The sequence below is a fragment of the Colias philodice genome, chromosome 5 (genome assembly GCF_061535455.1).
Source record: "Colias philodice isolate Cphi_HAF_F1 chromosome 5, ilColPhil1 Martin Lab GWU primary, whole genome shotgun sequence".
NCBI classification, from domain to species: domain Eukaryota; kingdom Metazoa; phylum Arthropoda; class Insecta; order Lepidoptera; family Pieridae; genus Colias; species Colias philodice.
Window position 1 is genome coordinate 6,866,283 of NC_143090.1, and position 26,884 is coordinate 6,893,166.

The following is a 26,884-nucleotide window of genomic DNA, read 5'->3' on the forward strand; positions in this document are numbered from 1 at the left end:
ACTAGGGGGGCTGATGGTTGTTTATCACTCGGGTGCCATCTAGCGGCACAGTGTAAACGTTAATACCCCACTCTCACCGCGTGGTCTTTTTAAAAATATTAAAATCAATTAAAATTTATGAAAAAATTGAAAAATTAGTATTATTATTATAACTATCACAAAAGCAAACTTTATACCGAAAAAAGGTATTTTCTTTTCGTTTTTGTGCATAACTAACTGGAAAATAATAGTATAAACTTTAGGACAAAGAACGAAAATTTTTTTGTCGAGTCGTGTTATTAAATAGTTTAATACTACCATGTGTCCATGTCATAGCTCGTATATTACATACTTAATCTGTGGTGATATCACATAGCTGACACTTGACAGCTGTCAAAATTTTGTTATTGTTCTGAATGCCGCATTTTTTACTGGATTTTATCCCAAGTGAGCTAAAAAACTTAACAAAATAAGAAAAATAGTGGAATTTAATAATGGTAACCACAGAATACGGTGATCTTCATCGTTATTTATTAAGAACAGTGGCTAGTTTAGGAGTGATATCGCTAAATGAAGCTGAAAAACTTTTAACGGATTTGTATGGTTTGTATTTTTAATTTGAACCTTCCTTGCCTATTTCTACTGACCCAATTTTAATTATTAATTATTTCTATTTCAGCCGATCTAAATTTTTCTATCGCAGATTTAGTTAAACAGATAAACGAACAAATAAAGCCTTTGAAACAATCTATTAAAATAACAAATGACGAATATACTTCAGAAGAAGTGATAATATTCTTATCTTTGGGCTATGATGAAGCCACAAAATCTCAAAACTTATTTTCTCAATCTGAACTTGAGTATTTTAGAATGCTTTTAGAACAAATCATGACTACCGAAGGAAGGCAAATTACAGGAATTCATGCTCTTAATTTAGTTGGAAGTATGAAATCGTCTTACACCAAGACAGATGCACAAGTGAGTATGCACATTGTCAAAGTTATTTAGTCGTAGATGATAATGCAGCATAACATATTGTGTTACATGGTGTCTTCATCGTTTAGATAGATTATTGAAATGAATGACATGCAAACAAGGTATCTACATGTTGGCAGCTGATTGATGAAGCTTTCTATTTTCTATCCTGCATGTTAACCTGACATGTGATAGCAAAATTCAATAGCACATCAACAAATATATTTTTTTAATTCCAAGACCAGTAGTTTTTGATGTTCAAACATGCAATGAAGAAAACCTATCAGCTTTGGTAGTATTATGATAGATTGTTTACCTAGATATAAGAAAATATACAGGGTGTAATCGTTAAGTGTGCACAGGCGATTTTTCCGTAACTATTACAAATAACAAAAAGCTTTAAACTGATATCGAAAGTACTTAACCTAATGAGTAAAATGGCCGTAATAAAATTTTTAAAATAAATCGAGAAATATCAAAAAAATTATCTTTAAACCCTCCCATACATTTAGTATGAAATATGAATATCCCATATACATTTAATATGAAAGATTTCAGCTTTGTTTTTCTTTTTTTGGTTTTCTGCTTTAATTACTTCGCATTTGAAGGGAAGGTCATTTAGAAACTTTAAATAGAGCTCCTCATTGTATTGCACAATGAGGACGTCATTTCGAAAATCTGCTATGAATACAAAATGTATGGGAAATCAAATGTATGGGAGCGTTTAATGTAACATTTATGGATATTTCTCGTTTTATTTTTAAAAATTTATTATGGCCATTTTACTCATTAAGTTAAGTACTTTCGATTTCAGTTTAAAGTTTTTTTATATCTGCAATCGTTACGGAATAATCGCTTGTGCACACTTAACGATTACACCCTGTATACATACTATGTTTTCAGAAATTGCTAGACACTTGGTGCCGCATGCGATACCTTGATAAAGAAGAAAACAACTATGCTTTAGGTGTGAGAACTATTCATGAATTTGAAGGCTATTTCAGAGAGAATATGCCAGATACCATTGAAGAATGTTGCCTGTGCAAGCAAATTGTATTTAGAGTGAGTGTTGTAAATAATAAAATCTTTCACAAAATTTACAATAATTTAAACTCTAAATTGAAAAATGAATATAATCCAAACCACATATTGATACACATATTTTCAAATACCTTTTATTTTGTATACTATACCAGAAAATTACAATTCTCACCAAGCCAATCCACCCTTTTGAGTGTCCTACCGAAAAAATCAACAAATCATAAACATGGGTCATTGTAACATAGTCTTATTTCTATCAATTTTCTTAGTAAACCTTTTTGTACACATGTCTAGAATAAATTGTTTATAATTTCAGGGTTACAATTGTATAGGATGTGCTAAAGCAGTGCACACTCGCTGCCTCAATAAATATCTAGAGAAAGTGTCAAAATGGCCATGCTGTAAGATTGATTTCAGTCCAGAGCACTTGGAAAGGCTTGTTTGTCAGAGGTATAGTTAAACTTAAAAAATTTGATTCAAAATTCCGTTTATTATAATTAGGCACATTTTTTTAACACAAATTTATTTGCTTTAACTGTATGTTTGCGAATAATTGACTCATTTAGGCAAGATTTAGATTTTAGACTTGCTTTAAATGGACATATTTAATTCAAATGTACAAGGGATCAAATTCAAGGTTCCTTTTAAATACAATAATTTCATGTGTTTGAGATTAGTTACTTAGTTGTAATAAGAAGTTTGATCAAGAGGCAAAAAAACAATTGTGGCTTGATTTCTGAATATTTATACATGTTCTTTAAAAAAGTACATGGAGATTTTTTCTCTTTCTGATGATATTTATGTGAAAATAAAAATGAAAATTCATGCATCAGCCTTAAATTTTAAAATGTTTGGATTTTCTAACTCATTATCTATTCTATTTTATCCAGTTCCAGATTCACCCAGAGCCAAAGGTCGATAGAACATGAAGCCGAGGTATCTACAGAAGCTGCAGATAAATCGGATGAATTGACACAAGAAATATCGAGCCAAGATATTATACCGGAAATATCTCAGCGGATAACAAGGAAACGTAAGAGGCAAAATGAATAGTTTTTTGTATGTAGTGAATTTGTTTGTTGGTTCCATGATTAAAAGTCATTACTCTATATATATTTATTTTTTATTTAATTTTTCCCAAGACATTACTAAATTTAATTTTATTGAGATTGTAATACACTATTTAGAAAGGTTAAAAGCTTTTGAGTGCTTTTATTCTTTAAATACTTATCCATAAGTATTAAATTTTTAAATACAGAGATAAATAATTATGCCATTAAAATATGGTAAATTGGATTAAAATATATTACGAATGTTTAAGACTAAAATTATTAAAAAAATTTTTTTGACTGATTTCAATTGAAGTACCAAATATTCTTTTAAAAAAATATTAAATGTACAGTTTCTACTTACTTCCAAGTAATCAAACTTGCATGTGATTTAGAAAAGTACAAATTGTTTGATTATTGTTTTTTGTGTGTAGTGTAGTTAGTGTGTTTTTTGATCTTATATGTAATTTTTTGATTATTTTAGATTTGTATGTAGCTTAGTGTTTTTTTTTGTGTGTATTTATTCAAATACATGTAACATATTATTATGTATCATGCATATCACGCGAAGCGGACACAGATTTCAGGGCCAGGTTTCAGATTTCGGTTATATTTTAGTATGTTACACCTGTATATATCCTCGGTATGTATACGAAATTTTTTTGCATTTAGAAGCTTAGTTTTCAAAATATAGGTCTTTGAAGATGTCAGTAAGCGCGAGGTATGGGGGGCTTTAAATGTAATTATCAGTTCAAGAAAAGTATTTTTTAAGTAAATTGATGACTGAATAATATTCCCCATTAAATAAACTTTTTATCCTATAACTATTTAATCGTATACATACCGAGGCTATATACAGGGTGTCCCAAAAAGTAGTGATGAACGGAAGCTAGGAGGTAGAGGACCTAGAGGGCTATCCGAATCACCCCCATGTATGTTATGCGATTTTTCGTATTTTCGGAGTTATGACATTTTTTTCAATTTTTCACTTATCGCCGAGTACGATGAGATTTTTACTCATGGTGACGTCAATTATTGCGGTAGATGCTTGATTTTTTTTGTGTGCTAAGCTGAAAGATAGGCCAATTCAGTATGGTACCATTTACTATCGTAAGATCTTTGAATGGAATAAAAGAAAGAATTAAATGCCATGAAAGATAATATAACCCAGTATTTTCACAACTTCAAGGGCCCGTAAAAAAATAAAATCACATAAAAAAGTTTTCCGTTTGGCTTTTAAAAACTTGCTCTATCCATCAGGTAGCTACCCTAAAAATTTCATTTTATTATTCAGAAGGCTTCAATCGAAAAATTGAAATCTAAATATGGTAAGTGTAAAAATTTTATTAACATGATGATTAATAAAAACAAATTAAAACCAATAACAAGGTGTTTAATTACCAGAAATTTTTAAAATGACCCCGCTGTTGCTCAGTACAAGTGCGACATCACTGTAAAAAGTTGTCTTTTAAATGTCTGAATGCCCTTTTATCATTTTTAATGGTTTCTTCTGCTATTATGAATTTCCGGGTTATTTCGTCCAAATTGTGGCATTCTCTCATGTAGCCGAGGTCTTTTTAGTATCCCCATTGAAACAAATCAATGGGGTTTAGGTCGAGAGACCGTGGAGGCAGGCGTCACCAGCGCATGCGCAGGCTGCAACGACCATTCCATCTTTCAGGGTATCTTAATTGCCCTTTAGCCTGGCCTCCACGGTCCCCGGACATAAACCCCATTGATTTTTTCCGTGTGGATACTACAAAGCCGAGAGACTGCCACAATGTGGACGAAATAACCCGGAAATTCATAGTAGCAGAAGAAACCATTAAAAAGGATAAAAGGGCATTCAGACATTTAAAAGACAACTTTTTAGGGTGATGTCGCACTTACACTGAGCAACAGCGGGGTCATTTTAAAAATTTCTGGTAATTAAACACCTTGTTATTGGTTTTAATTTGTTTTTATTAATCATCATGTTAATTCAATTTTTGCACTTACCAAATTTAGATTTCAATTTTTCGATTGAAGCCTTCTGAATATTAAAATGAAATTTTCAGGGTAGCTACCTGATAGATAGAGCAAGTTTCTAAAAGCCAAACGGAAAACTTTTTTATGTGATTTTATTTTTTTACGGGCCCTTGAAGTGGTGAACATACTGGGTAATTTTATCTTTCTTGGCATTTAATGTTTTTTTTTATTCCATTCAAAGATCTAACGATTGTAAATGTTACCATACTGAATTGGCCGATCTTTCAGCTTAGCACACAAAAAAAAATCAAGCATCTTCCGCAATAATTGACGTCACCATGAGTGAAAATCTTATCGTACTTGGCGATAGGCGAAAAATTGAAAAAAACGTCATAACTCCGAAAATACGAAAAATCGCATAACATACATGGGGGTGATTCGGATAGCCCTCTAGGTCCTCTACCTCCCAGCTTCAGTATATCACTACTTTTTGGGACACCCTGTATAGGTGTAACATATTAAAATATAACCGAAATCTGAAACCTGACCCTGAAATCTGTGTCCGCTTCGCGTGAAATGCCCCGTATACTTATCTATGTTATATAAAAGTGCAAATACAATATAATATCATAGTTAGTATATTTATAAAACTAGATTGTCAATGCTTAACAAAAAAATGTAAAATTAGTTTTAAATGAAAATTATTTTAATAAAATTAAACATAAAATTAAATTGCTAGATATACATTTTCTACTTTTCTTTGTACTAATTTTGCAGATTTAGGATAGAAATCTAGTAAATACTTCCATTCGTCTAATTTTAAATAGACAATGTCGACGATAGTTCTTGCTCGAAAAGAGAAATGATGTGAAACACCAACAAATAAGCCCTGAAAAAAAGTGTATCAGTTAATTAGTGAATATTGAATTGATGGTTTGGAATATAAAACTCATGGTTAATTATGAATTAATAACCAAAACATTCAAGTAGATCAAATTAAGACAAGAGAGTATTTTTTAGGGTTCCGTAGCCAAAATGGCAAAAACGGAACCCTTATAGTTTCGTCATGTCCGTCTGTCCGTCTGTCCGTCTGTCCGTCTGTCACAGCCGATTTACTCGGAAACTATAAGTACTACAGTGATGAAATTTGATGGGAATATGTGTTGTATGAACCGCTACAAAAATATGACACTAAATAGTAAAAAAAAGAATTGGGGGTGGGGCCCCCCATACATGTAACTGAGGGATGAAATTTTTTTTTTCGATGTACATACCCGTGTGGGGTATCAATGGAAAGGTCTTTTAAAATGATATAAAGTTTTCTAAAAAACATTTTTCTTAAAGTGAACGGTTTTTGAGATATCAGCTCTCAAAGTCGTAAAAAGTATGTCCCCCCCCCTCTATTTTTATAACTACGGGGTATAAAATTCTAAAAAAAATAGAGGTGATGCATGCTAATTAACTCTTTCAACGATTTTTGGTTTGATCAAAGTATCTCTTATAGTTTTTGAGATAGGTTGATTTAACTGTAATTTATTATATTTGCTGCTACGGAACCCTTTGTGCGCGAGCCCGACTCGCACTTGGCCGGTTTTATTTTTAGTTATGTTAGTTTAACTAGCTGTATTGATTTTTAGCATAGATACTTAGGAATGGAAATCATATCTATCACCATTTTTATTTATAAAAGTAAAAATTTTTTGTTCCCTTGCTCGAATTTGCCCTTAAACGCAATCAAGGGGAATATTAGAGGTATTTTAGTATATAAATTATAATACCTGAGCAACACCAAAACTGTCTTCGGGACCAAGAATATCGTAGATGGATTCAGTCATATTTGGATGTACAGTTAACACTTCTACCTTAAAATAATACCATTTGTTCAGAATACGCATACATTATTCCGTTTGTTATGTTACGCATACATTATTCGCATCATATTTAAGCATAGATTGTGATACCAGGATGAATGTTTGTTTCTTTAAAAACACTTTAAATTCTGTTGTTGTGTCTATGGAACTCTTGATAAGAACGTAGGCTACTTTTTACCCGGGAACCATGCATGTGCAGTTATAGGGTCCAGTTGGTATTACGTATAACATTATTTTAGCTGTACCATTTAAGCATAATCGGATAAGGAATAAAATTGCATGAATAATTTTCAATAAAGTACCTCTCCCCTATGTATAAAGTAAATGCACTGATCAGCATCTCCACATTGGACAATATAGTTCCCAGGGAAGAATACACAGTGCCTCAGCCACATACACAGCATTCGTTTGAAATCGTCGTCAGTCTTACTGAATATGACGGACTCTCGAATGTGGCTCCCATATACCGCTTGCATTACTTGACAGCGGAGGCGGAATGGAAGCTTCGAGACTAATTTCGGCATCTGAGAAATATTAGTCATTATTACTGAGAATTATCCCATAAAAGACCGATATTATTGTCCGAAATACATAAGAGATTATTTTCATTTTGCTATGTTGTTGTTTACTTTGTTTTTGATTCTCATTAGAGGATGAAAAATTAAACATATACGTAGCTAAATATTCATTGTGCCCCAAAATACATAGTTTAGTATTGGTCTTTTAATTACCTGTCTTCCTTGTTGCCTGCTCCACAGTTCACGGACATAGTCCCACATTTTGTTCATTTGATGGTCACTCAAATCGGTATCTCTGAGACCATCTCGCAATTCGTTTATACCCTCATCATAAGCGATACGGGAGGATGAATGTGCGGTTATAAGTGCTGACATTTCGGATATCAGGAGTCCTACAAGAATAATAAAAGTACCATAATAGTATAACCGCATTCGTAACAATTACTTATATATGAAGAAATTCTCAGTAATGAAGTTGTAGAAAACTAAAACAGCGAAGATGCTATGTAATGGTATGTGTTTCCATATCTTGATCTCATTATAAACACTGATCACATTCCTACTCAATACAACACAGATAAATAATAATCAAGTGAACCATCTCGGAGATGGCCTACAGCTTCAACGAAAAAGTGGAAGGTGCAATTCCAAAGTGCAAAGAGTAAAATTGATTTTTAAATTATTTGCATATTATGTTTTGGTTGCAATTGAATTGAATTGTAGAACTGAAAAACCTTAACCTGTGCAGAACTTTATAACAATAGTTATAATAACGGTCTCGATGACTTCGAAATCATTTTGGGAGGACACGTCTCCGGTGCCAGTGATTGTAAGCAAATTTATTATGTACCATAGGGAGGCCACGTAGAGGGGGAAAAAGTTTTTCTGCAATAAAAAAAACGTAAAATGGATTGGTTTATAAAATGAAAGTTATTTTACAATGTGAAATTCGCTAGTAAATCGCCTTCTACCTTCATGTAACTACTGAGTAGGATTCGCAATTGATTCTTGCAATATTATGAGCTATAAAGTCTTCAATACAAATGTTAAAAAGTGGCGAAATCTCCTCTAAGTTAACTTCTTTTTAATCTCCATGTTATTATTACAAAGATAATGATGGTAGGTAAATCTATAACTTGCGAAATCGTTTTACCTCTGCATATTTAGCACGTAGATTTAATTCAGGCTTCGACATCCAGTTAGCGGACGTGCAGTGGACAGGTGTGAGGCAAGACAATTTGAAAAACAAACACGCGTTTATGTGAGATAGTATCGATGCCCATATAGCGATTGTCCTAGTAGGAAAATGTTATGTAAATTGCGTTGGGAAAAGATTGCTTCGATAGATGTATGTGTGTATGTCATGTTGATCGTCTTTTAGTAGGTAGGTACATATGTAAATTGTAAAGATTTGATTTGTGTTAAGCAAAGGTATCAACTACTTTCTTATCATCGGCGGTTGTATTCAATCAAGATATGTTTCAAAATTAATGATAGGTAGATATATAATTTAGGTATCTTTAAATAATAACGCTACACCTACTTTATTCATACCAATCAGTGCTGAAGCTATTGCGCCCGATTAGTTATAGTACTTTTGTAATACTTATTTAATTTACTGTTGCCTTATATGTATTTAATGCTTAATAAACCTTTGTGTAATGTGACTCAACCGAAAGCGATTCGTATCGCCGTGTGGGCAGATCTTATTTGTCAATATTTTTATTTCTATCTGTAAATAAGGGGTACACTCACGCAAGTTTCAATAATAAATTTGCCGATCCTACATTTATTTTTCTATGTTGACGATATGTGAACAAATACGTTATTCGGAAGAGTTGTGGGGTCCGGAGGTAGCAGAATAAAGCATTTTGCATCGTCGGAGAAAGGTTCATTGCAAATGCCAAATATGATAGAGGCAGGTTGGCTAGAAAATCTCGTCGACGGAGATATATCTTGGAAAAATACCTTTAAATTAAACGTTTAATACATTATGTATTATAAAAGCATATATGTATTAATAACTCGAACATAAATAAAATGTAACGGCAGTGTAAACATAGCTACTTACATGTGTCGTACTTTTCTGGGATTCAAAACATATTCGCCGTATCTATTCATATAACCGCTATGAACATCAAGGAATGATTTGTAAATAAAAATTACATCGAACACTACGCAAATGTAAAAAAAGTACGAGTTTGATAAAAACGCCATTTGATACACTAAAATCATGAAGTCTGCATACGCCATTGTTAGAATAAGATAATCTGAAAGTTTAAATTATTTCATAATTTATTTCCGTAATGAAGCGAATCATTTGATTTAATTTGTAATAAAATTCTTAATGGATATTGCACTGGCAATTTGTAATAACTAATTACATTTGTTACATCATTAGAAGTATTTAAAAATATCCAAATATAAAATAGTTTCAATTTACCAACGAATGTAACCCATTTACTATCCGGAATTATACTGCTGCGAAACCACCTTAGGAGAGAGAATTTAGTCATGAATATATTTCATTGTGTGTTTACTAACGGATGACGATAACAAAAGGGAGTTAAAAGAAAAATCAGATACAATATGAGCTGAATACGTCACTTACCTATGAGGCATAAATATTAACGTAATAGCCGAAATATAATCCGCATTGTATCCGGAAGCTATCGATCTTGAACCATGAGATTCAGCAATACTTTTATCTGGACTCTGTTAAAATATGAGATTAAATTGTACGTAACTGATCCTTCTATATGTACAAACATTAATAAGTAAGTAGTTTACTTCTAAAAATATATTCGGTTCTATTTCATCATCCTCGTCTTCATCCGCCTCATACGTCAACGGATACGACTCAAGCTGAAACGAATATAGAAATAATTTGCGATATGTCTTGCGCAATTAATGTATTTCATATGGATGTAGGCGGTTAACTTACTTCCAAACTTGTTCTCTCCGATAACATTGTTGGCAAAACGTAATCTTTAGGCGCAGAATCGACGGAATATTTCACTTTTCTTAATACCGAAGGATAACTCTAAAAAAGGAATGTTGAAAAGTTATAGACTAATGAAAATGGGAATTATGACGATTAATTTATTTATAGAATAGATCTGTTTGTAGTTGTTAATTGTCGGGATCGGGTAAATCATGAAAATATAAAAGATAATTATTATTTATTAAACCTTTAGAAGTGTAAAAAATTCATGTCCTTCGATGTATAATAAATCTAAATTTCTTGACGCTAGTATATTTGACTTGGTTAAATATTTTGATAATCCTCGAATATTGCCAAATATACCACCAGGACCCATACAGGCTTCCACCTCATTATCGTCTGTTATTATGTCTACCTGTTTATACAAAATAAAAATGTCAAGCAGAACGCATTACTATAATTATGCCGCCGCTGCACAAAGTATGTATTTTAGTTTGTTACCTTGCCGCGATAAATGATGTACATATTTCTGATGACCTCATTAGATCTGATTATCATGTATCCTTTTTGGAAATACCGCTCCTTAAGTTTCTTTGCGAAAGCTCTGAAGAATGAATACTCGACATCTTCAAATAACGGTATTTCACGCAGCGTCTTCTCATACATGTATAAAACTGCGTCTTCATTTAAGTTGGCATGCAGTTTACCCAATATTTTTTGATGCTAAATAAGGATAACGAGTTACACATAAGTTTTTTCGTTGTAATTGCCGAAATGATACCGGTCGTTAATGTCGCTGCATATTAAAGCTTATTACACTTTGACATACCGACCAACCGCCTGTCCTTTTCCATTGATATTTCCAATAGTCAATGATCGATTTTTTCAAGACAAATGGAACCTTTTCTCTGTTCAGAAATAAATCTAAATGCTTGAGATCCTCTTGAAATTTTGTTATGACTTGATCAGCCATTGCTTTTAAAGAGGCTATGCGGGCGTAAACGTATCTGAAAGAGTTATAAATAAAAATAAATATAAACAGATTTGTAAAATATTAATGCCATTTAATGGAGACAGCCGTCGTATAAAGCTATGTCCAATAAAGGAGATACAAGAAGTGGCAGTTAATAAAATCAACCCACCCGAAAAACAAAACGCCATGTACGTTGATGCAAATGGACAGGACCATGTGGGCGGTATCTTGAGCAGTGATGTCACCGAAACCGGCGCCGGTGAAACTTGTGGCCGACCAATAGTAACTCAAGAGGTATACTTTGGTCGGCGTTAGGTATTTGTCTTTGAAAATCTTTGCGCTGTCTATCCAAGAACCTTTAAATGATTCAATGTTTTGATCACTTTAAAAAAATGATTAATATTGTTGTACTCTAATTCAAAATAATTATTTAATACAACCACATTCGAATCGATTTCCTACTTTCGTGACCAATGTTATAAAAAGTTTTGAATTTTTTACTGCTGGTAATTACAACCTGTTGTAAAATTTTTGTGTCGTGTAGTATTTCATAAAAAGAAATCCACCTCTCAATACCTACTCATTAACTTAAACATAAAAAAGTATCAGTAGGCATGATTGCATTCCAACGAACATCGATGGTTTCGTATGACATAATAATTACCTAATTGACAAACCATATTTCCTCCAGGGTTAAAAACAGTGTCCATGAAAGGTCCTGTAACTGTGTGGTTATTCAAACGCCTGATGAAGTCTTCTTGATCGTAAGCGACTATAAATCGACAGGACATTGTTATGAGGATGGAAGCGAAGAGATTCAGAAAGAATAACGTCAATAGAAGGAACTGAACCACGCTCATTAGGTATGCCTGAAAATATATTTAGATAAAATGCAATCAACGAAGTAGAAAAAAAGATAGGAAAACTGAATATAATTTCGTTCCTCCTTGTATCTAAACATTCAAAATTCTAAAATTCTAAAATGATATGAAGAAAGTAAATATGTATATTGGTCTTTTTTCCAATTCGTAAATTATAAAAAAAACAGCAGATAGTTACCCGCTTTAAAGCGCCAATCGATTCTGCCCAAAAAACTACATACAGTTTATAGATTTGCAAAATGTTAATCATCCTCAGAATACAGTGGTATAGATGAGGATTCAGTGCGTGATCTTCTTCAGTATGCATTTCATTGTGCTTCGGGATAAATAGCTTCCAAAGCAAATACCATGGAAAGCAAGTCAAAATGTCAATCACGAATGATTTCTGAAAAATTGTGAACGTTAAAACAAATATTACGGTGACTTTATTACGGTGTGATTGGGTTTTGAATCGCTACAGTAAATTCTTAACTTTTGTATCAGTTAAGCATTTGGAAAACAAATGTTTGGTTAGTGTCAGATTTTTTTGTCTAGTTCAAGGAACAACCATAACGGATTTTTTCAGCGTTACAGAATTATTGACGTTGCGAATAGGAAAGTAAATGGCATCCAGAGTGATAAAGCACTTTCTTTACTTTTCAATTCTTATTTCCTAATCTAAGTTACGACAAGAATGTCTATATTCAGCTTTATCAGAGATATAAAAATATTACTTACGTACACATAAATAATTTTTCGCAGTCAAATAAGGGTGGTAGATTAGTTGATTCTTCGAGCCGTAGTAAGCTACATGTAGCATTAAGTAAATATCGATGTAACAAATTGTCTCCAACACCACTATTGTTATATTGAAGTTGCCACATGTTGGGGCCATTGATACAACTATCTAGAAAAGGGAAGCAGTGAGAAATATTCGAGTAGCTACTAACTTGTAAAAGTTTAACAATATAGGAAGATGTCTAATAACGAAAACTTAAATTGTGCTTGTGTACTAGTAATACAAGACAATAATATGATTATACGAATAATATTCCATAACCAACTGTTGGTCACAATAATGATCATAAAAATATAAAACTTACTGGAATAAGTAAACATAGAAGGTAGGCCGTTATGACTCTTACAAAAGCCCATACTTTAAGAAAAATACCATCAGGCTTAATAACAATCGGCATCAACAAGTACGGTGATATATTATTCAAAATGTCAAACTGTTGAAACGATTTGCAATAACTTTCATCCCGTTTTTTATAATATTCTTTGACATTTATAAACGAATCTGAAATAATTTACAGATTTTTTAAAGTATATTAATTAATAGTATTTGAAGAATGTTACAGAATAGTTTTCTTAAGGCTGCAGTCTAGCAAAATTGCGTTTTCAACAAGTTATTTGACAATTTTTTCCCGGCTAATGAAATGATAAACTGAATTTTTTTTTCTTGTTTATCAATTAGTGTTATATACGCAATGCGCGTGAATTTTTTCACATTTATAAAGTTACTTTATGTTACCTTAATCAGGCCTTCAAGATAAGTCTCTTTCCCCCAAAATCATTTCGAGCTAAGTTTGTGCACTCACTACGTTGCAACCGATTACAATTTACATAATCTGATCAGCGCATTATTATCCTTATATAGTCGTTATTAAAAACTGCTGAATACAATTGCCGAAAAACTTATGATTTTCTTAATTAGAGCGTTATAAATTCATTAAATTTCCCATTTTTTGCCTTACAAAATCGATTGATAAATACTGCTAAAAGTTATTTTTTCCATTAATTTATTCGAGTTGGTTGAAGACCAATGAGTATTAATCCTTTAAAAATTTTTTTTTTGAATTTTGATAATTCTTTAAATATTAAAAAAATATTTAAAATAATAATGAAAAATCCTAGCGAATTTCTTTAGTCGCGCTCCTTGGGCCGGAGCGTTCTGACGTGTGCTCTACGCTCGATTTTCCTTCATACCGAAGTGAAAGTTGCTCTACTTCATTAAATTTAATATTTTTGTTAATTGATTATTTTTATCTTAGTTTTGTGCAAATATTCGTATTTTTAAACATTTGATTTCGATATGGAAAATAAACGAAAAAAATACGCGTGTAACTACTAGATAAAAAATTATCTTCGAACATAAAGTTAATGAAACCAAATAGATTGCAAAGGTGATTGGCAACAATTTCTTTATTTTACGGGGTGTCAGTAAAGGGATGTATATTTCTTTAAAACTAAAGTAAGCTCATAAATTTTCTTATAATATAATTTTTTTGAAGTTCCAAAAATGTTTATTTTTCGTTTGAGAAATACGAAATATAATATAAACTTGTATTGAGAACTTGAACTTCCCAAGTTCATCCGGGGAAATCCCCATACGGGGAAAATGATTTGTTTACTCCAAAATTGATCCGAGGTGTTTTAATTTTTTCTTCTAGTCATTTTCAACGTAGCGGCATGTTGTTTGATTATTAATTTTGTAACTTAAATACAGGATGTTGGTTTTATATTCTGATCTTACAGACGCGCTGACAAATTTAGTCCACCATTTCTAGTTTAGTCTAACTACAAAACTACCAAAAAACTCTAAGTACCAATATTAAAACGAATGGATTATCATCACATCATCAAAATTCAGTGGGGTTGAGAACTAAACAAACACAAGTAACAGAGACGCGAAGAATAAAAAAAGAGGACGAAAACGATAATTCGTTGATGCTTTCCCTTTTCGACGTATTGTTAGGGTACATCACCAATCTGCAAAAAACAAAACTGATGATTCCCAATTGCTGATTAAAAATGAAAAACAAATAATCGACAACAGTGGTGAAAATTTGCTGATCACAATGAAACATCCTTCAGTGGTAGCAGATTTACTCATTTAAAATGTATCGGTGAACAGCGTAAAGGAGAGGAGGACAGGAAAACATTATGAATGTGGATGGTGGATTGTATACAGGGTGTAATCGATAAGTATGTGCAGGCGATTATGACGTTATTATTGCAGGTATCAAAAAACTTAAAACTGATATCGAAATTACTTTACCTAATGAGCAAAATGACAATAATAACTTTTTAAAAGTATAACGAAAAATATCTAAAAAATTTACTTTATACACTCCCATATCAAAAAGGGAAAATGGGACTAGTAGAAGTTAAATGTCTAATTCCGGCAAAAGACATGAATGCGGAAGATGCGGTTAAAAAAAATTTAATATTTGAAATACAATGCAAAAAATAACACTTTTGTCATAGATAAGAATCATGACTATTTTTTCCAAATTCAGGGACAACTAAACGTTGCAGAAGCAGAAGTCTGCTTATTTGCTGTTTAGACTGGAGTGAATCATTCGTTAAAAATAGAATATATAAAATAGAATATATAAAAAAGTATGTAACGTTTAGGCAAAATAAAATGATGGACCATTATTGGATTTTACATAAATTGCCTACTGTCAGAATTGATTGATTCGAGACTTCAGCATTCGATGCCCATCAAGGACCCATCCTATATCATTCAAGCGATTGAAAAAAAAGAGATAAATCCAGTGCAACCGATAAAGCATCAGAATGCTAGCAAAAGATTTATTAGGTTTATCAATATAAATCTATATATTATACATAATATAATAAATCTGTAGACGACGCGAAGACTGACATCCGCGCGGACGGAGTCGCGGGCGGAAGCTAGTCAGAAATAAATATCTTTTGTTTTCATTTGCGTATTTTTCTATTTTATAATTTTTTAACACAAACATTACATTTTTTTTATTAAATACAAAATTTGTTTATCCGTTTTATTAGTTAAACTGAACAACTTTCACTAAGAAACTTAGGTCGAAAAAAATGTATAGAGTTATGCATTTTGTATGGAAAGCTTATTTTTTTTATATTTCGTCCAAATTTCTTTGTAAAAGTTGATCAGTTATATAAACATGAAGTTGAAGATATCAATAGAAAGTATTCGCAAATTTTGTGTACTGATAAAAAAAAATCACCCGGTGTAATTTTCACGAAAATTGTTTCAAATTGTCATTTTTGGTACTTATTACGAATATTAAATTATACGAATGATTTAATTTTTAAAAATTAAGTGGAGCAACTTTCCCTTAGTACATTTGTATTATTTACATATAGGATGACAGGATGCATTTGTTTGCACTACTAGACCAAGCCCTTAAGAAAATTACACAAGCATTCAATGACAGGTTCAATCCAAAAAGCACATAGACTCAGAGCAGAAAAAATCTAAGCAAAATCATGCCAGACTTAGATATCTTCGTATTAAAATTTTAATAACTACATAACTCACCATTAAAAAAGTCATGTAAGACACTAGTTATCCTGCTAGTTAGCCGTTTTCCAACGAGAACGTTGTAATGCTTCAAATAGGCTTCGGTATTTTGCGACTTCGCTTGCTGTTCAATACTTAGAAGTTCTTCAGGGGTTAATAAACCTTCATGTTCTTTCATGTCAGGGAATAAGTTTAGCGCTGATGTATACGCGAAGTGACTGATGCTAATAAGCTGAAATTTTAACCGTGCAGTGTTAATTGCTTAACTGTAAAATTGGTAGGTCACTCGGTGTTTACTGAACACCACTTTCGTATACGATTCCTAGTATAGCTTCATTTCAACCATATAGTTCGAACTTAAACATAATATAAAATATTATATATCTTTAAAACTATTTTCATAGTCATTCATCAAAAATATAAAATTAATACATATAACTTCCACTTGCTGCTTCCATCGGCATCATAAAATACTTATAACTGCCATTAATTTTTAACTTCTCAATGTCTGATAGACTTTATTTATGCTTATAGATCATACACAATCGCAGTACGAAAAATAATCAGAAAAAAATATTGAAAACGCTTTTAAATTCTGTGTAAAATCTAAACAATAAAATTGCTTTAAGCTATACAATGCTTACTTTGCAATGTGTTAAAGTGATCACAGTGCTAACAGCGGGAACGCCGTACAACAGTACCAGCAGGCCCAGATGGTTCCCCGGGCCAATGACACGCTCTCTCCTTGTTTCTCGCATCTCCTTAGATGTGACGAGACAGTAACCGCTTTCGATTATATACAGCTCCCGCGTAACTGTACCTCCGTAGTAAACTATTTCACCCGGCGGCAGTATTATGTCCCTTGCACCTAGAGAACAAAGATTTAAACTCTTTTATAGTGATTGGAAGAAATTGTTAGGAAATCGTGATTGCAATTTATGGGGAAGGGAAGTTATGAAAAGTTACTATGTAAGATGATGTTGCATTTAAAATATAATTAGTTTTCGTCCTCATTATTGAAAGCAAGCGTAGTAAGATACATAACCATCTAGGTAGGTATCCATCCTATTCCAAGAAAATGATTATGTACTTATGTTTCCTAGTTGCACTAGTTTCTAAGTAGCAATATGGAGAGTTCAACAAATACGTATGTTTATTATCCAAATAATCTTACAGCAAAATCAATAAGTAAGACAGATGTACCTTGCCGTGAATTTACCCGAGGGACACATTCGAAATTGCTTCACAGAATCTTACACGCTTTGCAACAAAAATAAATGAATGGGCTAACTGACAACGCTGTCATAGCTCGTTTTGTTATTCTAATTAATATAAAATCAGTACCAGTAAACATCTTGCTTTCAACGTTAGTTTTTGAATCATACACCAGTCGGTAATTAGCTGGCGGCGTGCGCATAATTGACACAAATAGGTCGAGCGTGTGAAGCGTGTTACACCCCAATGATTGGCTGTCCTAGCCAAGGCGATATACGCATTGAGCGTTCACATCTTGGACATTTGAAATAATGCCCTTTTTGTATGCAGTTCTCAGTGTCTAAACATTTCCATTACAACAAAGGAAACGTAAACGACTTTCGCACGACGCAACGAAGATAGATTTGGTCATTAATCTTTGATTTATGCTTTAAAGTTTAAACCTACATAGATGCTAAAATTATTATGGTTTGAGGATGATCGTATTATTGTTTAATGTCTTTAAGTAGATACAATTCCAGGCAAAAATTTAAATGACGTACCTACGTAGTATTTAATAGACAATTTAGTTTAAAGTTAATTCAGAATTAATTTAAAAAATATCAGTTTGCGTCTATAAACTACTTAAACCCTAAAAATATTTCTAAGAAAACATACAAGAACGATCGCTTCATGTGTAAAAGACCTAATACCAATAGGTATATCTTCCATTCATAAATACTAACTTTCTGTTAACGTATGAATGTAAGCTTTATTTTTGACTTGAAAGAATCTAATTGAAGTTAGCGTCTTGAACCGCGCCTGATGAAGCACTTTCTTTCTCAACTCTGAAGGCACTACTGTGTTCTTTAACCAGCTTTCGTCTGTTAACTCCACTCCCTATGATAAAATATATGTCATACTTAAATTCTTAGAGTAACTTCAGTTAACTTCTTAAGCAAAACTACCGCTAATTATGTTTATTAAGATAATTTTATAAAATTTTGTCCATTTTCGGAAGCATTTAAAAATTAAGTGTTTTCAAAAAGTGTTTTTAGAAAGCTTGGATAAAATTTGAAATTTATGGGAAGCTAATCTCACGTTTAATGTGAAAGATCTTATAATAATCTTTACCGAATTATATTGCCACTGCAGTTCATAAAATGCCATTATTCTCGACTTTATTGCCTGATGCATATTATTTTCCTTCATAAACCTGTCAATTGTGATAATCACTTCTAAAAACGCTGTTTTCGTTCTGTAAAAAAATATTTACATTTATTTGAATAAGATCCGCAAAAATATTGTTCCTATAGGTACGTATATTATTAAACCAATATAATAAATTCTACTTAAATTATACATTAGGAATATAAATAAAAAAATTAGATATAACTTTAAAATACATTCACTGTCAAAACGCTAAACAAAACAAAAAAGGGCTAATTTCAATTTTAAACATGTCTTTAACCTCGACCAATGTGTGACTACCGCCGAAAACTCGGAAACACAATATCCAGTTAACAAAACTCCAAAGAGACTTAGAAATGCAACAAAGCCCATATCGTGTTCGTCTCCCGGTGTGAAATCTCCATAACCAACAGACAAAATAATGGTAGTTGCGAAATAAATTGACGTCAGAACGTGATACTTGGTTCTGAAACAAAACATGGAAATTATTAAATATAATTCAGTAATTATTTAATTTACTTTCATGATTAAATTTCTTATATCTCTAAATGTCTTGATTTAATTTGCCTTAAAATTAAATTATTATGATATTATTATATTATTATTAGGATATGCTTGATTAAACATTAAAATATCCAATGTGAAAACGAAGGTTTGTGTAACAATAGATATCGGTAAAGGAATTGAGTAAGTATTTAAAAATGGTTTGCTTTAAAATTCAAATTTTAAATTGTTACCCCCAATTAAAAAAATCCCATTAGAAAAGCAAATATTGGTTCAAGTTTTTATTAAATTGTTTTTATAATATCCAATCTCGCAAATTGAATTGCTAGAACAACGTGAAATTTCAGAACGCATACTTGGTAGACGTTACGCCACTTCTTTGATCTTCCCAAATCAAAGCCCTAGCGAACCACGAATGTTGCGAGCATCTATTCACGAAGCAAGATTCCATATACAAGATTACCCCCGACCAATAGCATAACAAACTGATGTAGACGCAATATTTTGCAATCTGAAAACGTAGTGATAACAATAATATTTACAGTAACTTTTTGTTTATCCTTATGAAACATTTGAGATATTATAAGCAAATTGAAGAAGCAATAAACTCTAAAAATAAACATGGCGCGTCTTTATTAATTGTAAATATCAAGGAATTTAACGTAATGTTTAATACCTTAACTATAATTGAATTAGTCGACACTTTTTTCTCCAACTCTTCGAAGAAACTTGATATTCTCCAAACGAGACACAGTTTGATGCCTTTACACAAGTAAAATAAATGATTTCTGTAAGTGTCCATATATCCGACAGTCGAATGTATCATGACAACGAATTCAAAAGGTATCAACGCAACTAAATCCATGTAGAACCCGAGTGTATTCATACGGTAATTCAATATCGAAACAAAGTTTTTTATGTATTTTTTCTTAGTTTTTACTGCAGTCACGACTGACATGATTACATTTAACATCAACGATATCGTTATACATATCTCTGTGTAAAAAAACATGCCAGATGGAAATTCTCTTTCAAATCCAATGAAGAATGGGTAGACGAGGCAAATGTAGAATACAATGAAAAGCATGTATAATTGCCAATATTTTACAAGATGACAGTCTGCTTCCAATATCCAAGGAAATTTAGCACCAACACAGGTGAATAATGACGTTCTTTTTTTTACATGTTCAGAAAGAATATAGAGGTCTAAACAGCTTTCGTCAAGCTCGTCACCGTCTTGGAGACTATTTATTTCTGTAAAACCTGCAAATGTCGAGTCATAAACGCTATCGTTGTTTAAAGTTTCAATAACATGAGTAATGTTTGTAATTTTCCAAGCACACCCAATAGCATTGTACATTAAATCAATATTTAATATATCAATATAGACTAGAGTAGATAATTTTTGAAACAAAAAAAAATCGCAGTCGGATGAAACCCATTAGAAAAGGAGGGGAATATGATAAAAATGTAAGGAAAAATAAATTACGGTCAATCCGAGTTCGGGAAGCGGGAGGGGGGAGCTTTTAAGAGAAAAAAATGGTTTCTCTCGATTTCCGACAAAACTACAAGTCCTATAGAAAAAAGTTCAATGGCAAAGTTGTAGGTAATTAAAAGTTCTACAACTTTTGTATTCACAATTTTTTCACATAACCTCAAAATTTAGGTGAAAAATTCAAAAAACCAAGTTTTTGGTCTTTTATTTCTATCTACTTCAAAATTCTCGAACTACCTGAAATGTTTTTATCGACATCATTTTGCTTTTGAATATGCTGTAAAATATTAAACTTAGAACGGATAATTATTTTTCTTTTGAAATATTACCGAAAAGCCGATACAAGAGAAGATATAGAGTTCAAGAAGTGTGCCTGATTTAGTAAAAGCTCATTATCACACTGTTTGTATGCATTTCCTGAGAACATTTACTATGGTAGTGTTTATTTTTTTTACACCATATGAAAGTAGAGATTTCAATGAATAAAAGGCACCCCAAGTTTTTGAAAAAAGCTGATATTTTGACGGGTGACTTTTCGATTGAAAATTAGGTTGTTTTTTTGGTATTAATTCAAAATAAGGCGAAAAAATAAATATTTTCAATCAAATAAATTACAGTGTATTTGGGACATAATAAAGTAAGTTTCCACCAAATTTCGTAGAAAAAAAATAAATTTTGAAGTAGATAGAAATAAAAGACCAAAAACTTGGTTTTTTGAATTTTTCACCTAAATTTTGAGGTTATGTGAAAAAATTGTGAATACAAAAGTTGTAGAACTTTTAATTACCTACAACTTTGCCATTGAACTTTTTTCTATAGGACTTGTAGTTTTGTCGGAAATCGAGAGAAACCATTTTTTTATCTTAAAAGCTCCCCCCTCCCGCTTCCCGAACTCGGATTGACCGTAATTTATTTTTCCTTACATTTTTATCATATTCCCCTCCTTTTCTAATGGGTTTCATCCGACTGCGATTTTTTTTATCTTTTCATTATTTTCAAAGACCCCAGTCTAATATTTAATATAGCAATCATGCTTGATTCTGTAATTTGTTGTTTTTAATTCCTGTTTTATCTTATTTATATTTGATATCGATTTTTAGTTGCTAGATACCACATTTTTTGTTGTCTACTTATACAACTATTTTATACTTAAATATTAAGTTTTCCAATAAAATTTTATACATTAGTATAAACATATTTCCGTTTTTTTAATATCTTAACCATAGATTGCGTTTGGATTGGGTATTCCCAAAAAAACTTACCTTGCATGTATCTCAACTTATCTTTCAAACATTTAATGCTGCTCTTCTTCAAATCTTTCGATGCGTATACATTTAAACTTAAAGCAGTGTTGGAACACTGCCTTTGTTTCCTAGAATGACTTCTGTTAATTCGTTCACAAATTTCGCTTCGAATTTGTAATATCAAATCTGGATATGTAATCATGATTCTGATGAAATCAGTGTGATTAAGTACTTGGCACTCTACATACGTCGCTGCCTTAACGGTGCATCTTGCTGTAAAAAAAGGAAGGAAATGTCTCCGTTAGCCTTTTATTTTATCACTTACAGCTTGTAAAAAACCAAGAAGCTTATATCTAATACACTGGAGATTGCACTATGACCATTAACTTGTCACAAGAAAATATAACCTTGAATGACGTCAGTGTTGTTTTTTGTCTCTTTCTGTGGGTGACCACACTGGTTTGTATATTCAGGATTTTTCGAAATAAAAAAAACTAAAAATCATGGTCTATAAATAATAACGACATATATTTTTAACAGTATTTATATTATAATATTACTGGTCAACTTACATGAATAATTATCATCTTTATAGGTACATACCATTTTAATTGGTAGAGAATGATAGTTTTAAATAACGCTTGATAACTTTTGATCTCATACTACGATTTTTTAATTAAAATGAGTGCTACATACATTAAAACATCGTTTTGGTTACTCAAGCTTCAGTCTAAAACTTTTCAATATTCCAAAGGGAGAGTTGCATCGCTAGTGTTGATGTGTGGTAACGATATTACAGTTCTCAGAAATTCGTATGTCTTTCAGGAGCTGTACTTACGGTTACTAATGGTTTCATGGTGGTTAATTATAATATAATTAAAATTACTTTATCCACAGTTGAGACGCAGTAACAAGAATGTGGTAAATAAAAAGGTATAGCACTTTTCAAAAGGTATTTTTTTTTCTGGACCGTAATCCTCAGGCTTAAAATGCAAACTGCATATTCTGGCATGTTGATAAATTTTACCCTTGATAGGCACTATGGACAGCCATTTATTCTTTTAATTTCATTTTTGGAAAGCTGAAATAAGTAAAACAAAAAAAATTTGGTAAGTTAAAAGAACTATTAATTTCTATGTTAAAGAAGAACAAACATAAAACCACATGTGAGTGCAATATCGATGTCGTGCGTTGTTTCATTACTAGTATAAAAATCTTTGAAATGGTGTTCTAAATGTTCATCATAATTTTGTTAACTATTACAATATTTTTCTCTTCGCTATCCGTAAAAACTCGTCATCATGGTTACCTTACTTGTTAAATTGGTTTATTGAAAAATGATGAAATTATTAGGAAAAGAAGATAGATAGAAGATTTAGCATGATTGATTACTAAAAATGATGATAAAATTGACGATTTTTGCCATGAAAATGATTCTAAACAGGTAAATGCATGAGTATTGAGGAATATTGTAAATAGCGTAAATATACACTTGCCTGTGAAATTTTATGCCAGAATTTAGTGTCCAAAAACTTCTGCAATTTTTCACAATGCAATACATGATTTATATTCGGAAAATATTTATTAAATACGCAAGAATATTAACTTAAATATTCGAAGCGACGCAATTTTTTGACACTTATGCCATATTGTCAAAGTGAGAGTTGCTACAATTTTATTATGGTAACTACCCATAATCAGAGAGTATCGCTTTTTAATAATTGGTTCAGATACTTATTTTATTTAGCATAAATAATAATTGTCTCATCCAACAATGCTTCTGAATGACGTTGTTGGCAATTTATCAACAAACTCATGTACAAAAACTAACCTTTTGCACAGAATATTACAGCCTACATAGTACCCTTGGGAAAACTTCGTATTAACAGTGGCAATACCAAGTTAGGTGTGAAAGTGATAGAACACAACAATTTTCTTGTTACACGTCAAATGTTCATACCGAAATCTCCAGTGTATAAGATATAAGCTTCTTGTAAAAAACGCAAAATCGTCTATGGTTAAATAATCGTTCTAAGAAGTTGGGTCACATTTTGTCAATTCTCCTTGAAAATATTCATTTTATAATTCACAAGTATAATTATTCGCTTACACGTGTATAGATTATTAATTAATTTTTATGTCGTTCTTCGTAGACTGTGGAAATGTACTACTACTAGGTACTAGCTGCTTGCATCGGCTTCGTCTATTTTTTCATCGAGTTTGTCATTCAGTAAAAATATAGTTTATTTTCTAAAGTCAAAGAATTTATAAATCTATAAAATCGTTTTTGGGTTCAATTATTACATAAAAAACAGGTAGGTACGAATCTTTGCTCTCTACAATATTAGTATAGATAATCTTAAAATTGACCTGGGATGTTGAAAACTAATGATATTTCTCCAATACATGTTCCCTTAGCAAATGAAATCATGGGGCTTTCATCGTCCTCATCCGATAGTAATTCCAGAACTCCATTCGTTATGCAAATCTAAAGGATACGTTAATATTAATTATATAATTTAAAAAGTCTGACGTATTAAGTTAATTTAATCTTACCATGAAGCTCTTATTTTGGTTGTGATTGTAGACAATATCACCAGGTAGGTAGAATTGATGTGACATTGCCAAAGAAAGTCTCCTCAAGAAAGGTTCTGGTAGTTTCCGAAATATAAGGGAACTGTACAAGGGTACAGCATTGAGGTCATAACAAATTTCCATCAGCAAGGGAGCGGGTAATAATTTCAGAAGTTTTGGCTTGAATACACCTGATTTTTGATACCACAAATCTTCATAGTACCTACAATTTTGGATAATTCGTTTGCAAGCTATCTTGATTGGATATAATATAATAGTTTTAAAGTAAACAATATTTGCAATTTAATTGTTTTATTATGTATAAACATACCTTATAACTCGTTTTGTAGTTTCAGCATCCATATTTATCAGTCGTAGATGATTTTGTATTTTTTTCAATTTGCGCACGTACTTCGCACGCCTGGTAGTTATTGTAATAAATTGCGATGTTAATGATCCAACAAAAACAATAGTTGTTAGAAAGAAACCCAACAGAATCGCAAACGTAGCTGTAATTCTTTCTAATGTCGACACTGGGTAAAGATCTCCTAGGGAATTTGTCGTTAAAATCATGACTGACCAATAAACGCATACAAAATGCCAATCCAAAATAGTTTCAGTTGGAAGATATACTGCTCCACTTGCCCAAGATGTACGGATCTTGTGTACATCAAAAGATCTATACGAAAACAGAAACCATACACATGTCCACGTATGTACTGCCAGTAAAAATAGGATTAAATATTGAGCTAGGAATGTTGTCCATTGATTAGTACCGGCCTGTGATGATTTTAGATACGAGTACTCTATAATCCTATAGATACGTACGGTTGCCATTATTGGAGAAATTGCGTAAAACTCAAAAGGTAAAAAATCCGATTGTATCAAATAAACACAAGGATAAGGTATTGCCAAAATTATATCTAATACGACTCTTTCGGTACTAGGTTCCACTAAGTTTAAAGTTTTTCGCCATTGTTGAAAAAACTTCAACCCGAAAATAACGCTTACGTCAAGAGTAAATATCAAGTTAAGGCAAATTAACAACATTGCAATCCAAAAGGGTCTCTCAGTCGGTTTATGGAAAGTATAGAGACACGTGTCGAACATGTATGATATAAATAGCACGGATAGAATAAAAATATTCCAAATCGGGTTAGAGTAAATTAGAAGAAAATAACGTAGTCGATTGCTAGTCATATCTGATTTAGGTTCTTGCAAAATGGCATATCTCCTTTGCCGTTTCTGCTCATCGACTTCAATTAAAATGTTTTGAGATGCATCTTCAGAATATCGTCCGATAACAAGAGGATTCATAAAAACTCCATGTTTATCCTTGCCACGTCTGTACTTGTAAATGTCTAGGCTTGATCCGTTTCCACTATCACTAATAGCTATTTAAGAGAAAGATATATTATTTTCTTATTGCTGCTATAAACACGTATGAACATGTTCTGACTTGTAATGGCCAAATGCCAAAATGTAAATGACTAGCACTCCATACTTACGCATTATAATTGCAATATGTTGTTTTAAAATATGTATTCTTGAAATGAAACCCTAATAGTCGCAAGAATAATGATCTTTGACAGCTGTAGTAACCATAATCATAGGTTATAAATCTAGTTGGTTAGTCCTATAGAATTAACTATACTGGTAGGCTCCGCTCCGTATACATTCGCTGCCCATTTTCATACAATTTAAAGTTTCGAATAAGCCATCGAAAGTCAGCATACATGATGTCATGTTTTTCTCAGATCGTAGGTTGCCGGACACAAGACGCATGATGTGCACACGGCACTCCAACCTACATAAACCAACATAAAAAATAATAGATGTTATTTTCATTTCTTATTGTTCGTAATTACAGTTTCTGAATTCTTTCGTCATAATTCGGTTAAAACAATCGTGAAAGTATGAAATGTAAGGGATTTTTTAAATGTTGGAAGTAATGTACGGCGCGGCGTACGTACAAATGATATAGGACCTATAGCTCGAATAAGAAAAAAAAAACAACATTATAAATTATGAATGCAATACAATAATGCAAATAAGTGATTACAGGTAACTTTGTTTGTATCATGATTATAAAAACTAGAAACAACAAGGACCAAACAATCATTATATAGCTTAATAATTACATCATCAAGGAAAAGTTAGTTTTAAATTACGAACTAGGTATTTCAGCGGACAAG

General features: G+C 31.9%; 2 protein-coding genes across 2 annotated transcripts; one reads left to right on the forward strand and one right to left on the reverse strand.

Annotated features, from left to right (window-relative positions):
* Positions 1-377: 377 nt before the first annotated feature.
* On the forward strand, positions 378-3,108 carry LOC149488497 (non-structural maintenance of chromosomes element 1 homolog). Its single transcript, XM_089695617.1, has 5 exons — positions 378-582; positions 659-957; positions 1,858-2,016; positions 2,312-2,445; positions 2,886-3,108. The coding sequence occupies exons 1-5, from the start codon at positions 474-476 to the stop codon at positions 3,046-3,048; spliced, it is 864 nt and encodes a 287-aa protein (XP_089551743.1). The 5' UTR covers positions 378-473; the 3' UTR covers positions 3,049-3,108.
* Positions 3,109-5,608: 2,500 nt separating this feature from the next.
* LOC149488498 (uncharacterized) lies at positions 5,609-26,087 on the reverse strand (the record flags this gene model as incomplete). Its single annotated transcript, XM_089695312.1, has 31 exons — positions 5,609-5,901; positions 6,791-6,874; positions 7,186-7,407; positions 7,615-7,793; positions 8,142-8,286; positions 8,555-8,696; positions 9,157-9,369; positions 9,473-9,671; positions 9,845-9,894; positions 10,013-10,116; positions 10,192-10,266; positions 10,346-10,444; positions 10,593-10,760; positions 10,847-11,068; positions 11,175-11,352; positions 11,488-11,674; positions 11,983-12,187; positions 12,378-12,584; positions 12,921-13,085; positions 13,282-13,478; positions 16,506-16,719; positions 17,132-17,355; positions 18,428-18,581; positions 18,816-18,939; positions 19,153-19,338; positions 19,733-19,887; positions 20,053-20,639; positions 22,134-22,388; positions 24,486-24,603; positions 24,672-24,912; positions 25,021-26,087. Coding segments are annotated over 31 exons (6,528 nt in total), but the record flags the coding sequence as incomplete, so codon positions are not given.
* Positions 26,088-26,884: the final 797 nt, after the last annotated feature.

What these genes read in the sequence shown, in the direction of transcription:
- LOC149488497 (XM_089695617.1), top strand. Translation starts at nt 474, where the DNA reads ATGGTAACCACAGAATACGGTGATCTTCATCGTTATTTATTAAGAACA. An exon ending in ACACCAAGACAGATGCACAA is followed by an intron (nt 958 to 1,857) that starts GTGAGTATGCAC and finishes CTATGTTTTCAG; the next exon opens with AAATTGCTAGACACTTGGTG. An exon ending in GAAAGGCTTGTTTGTCAGAG is followed by an intron (nt 2,446 to 2,885) that starts GTATAGTTAAAC and finishes TATTTTATCCAG; the next exon opens with TTCCAGATTCACCCAGAGCC.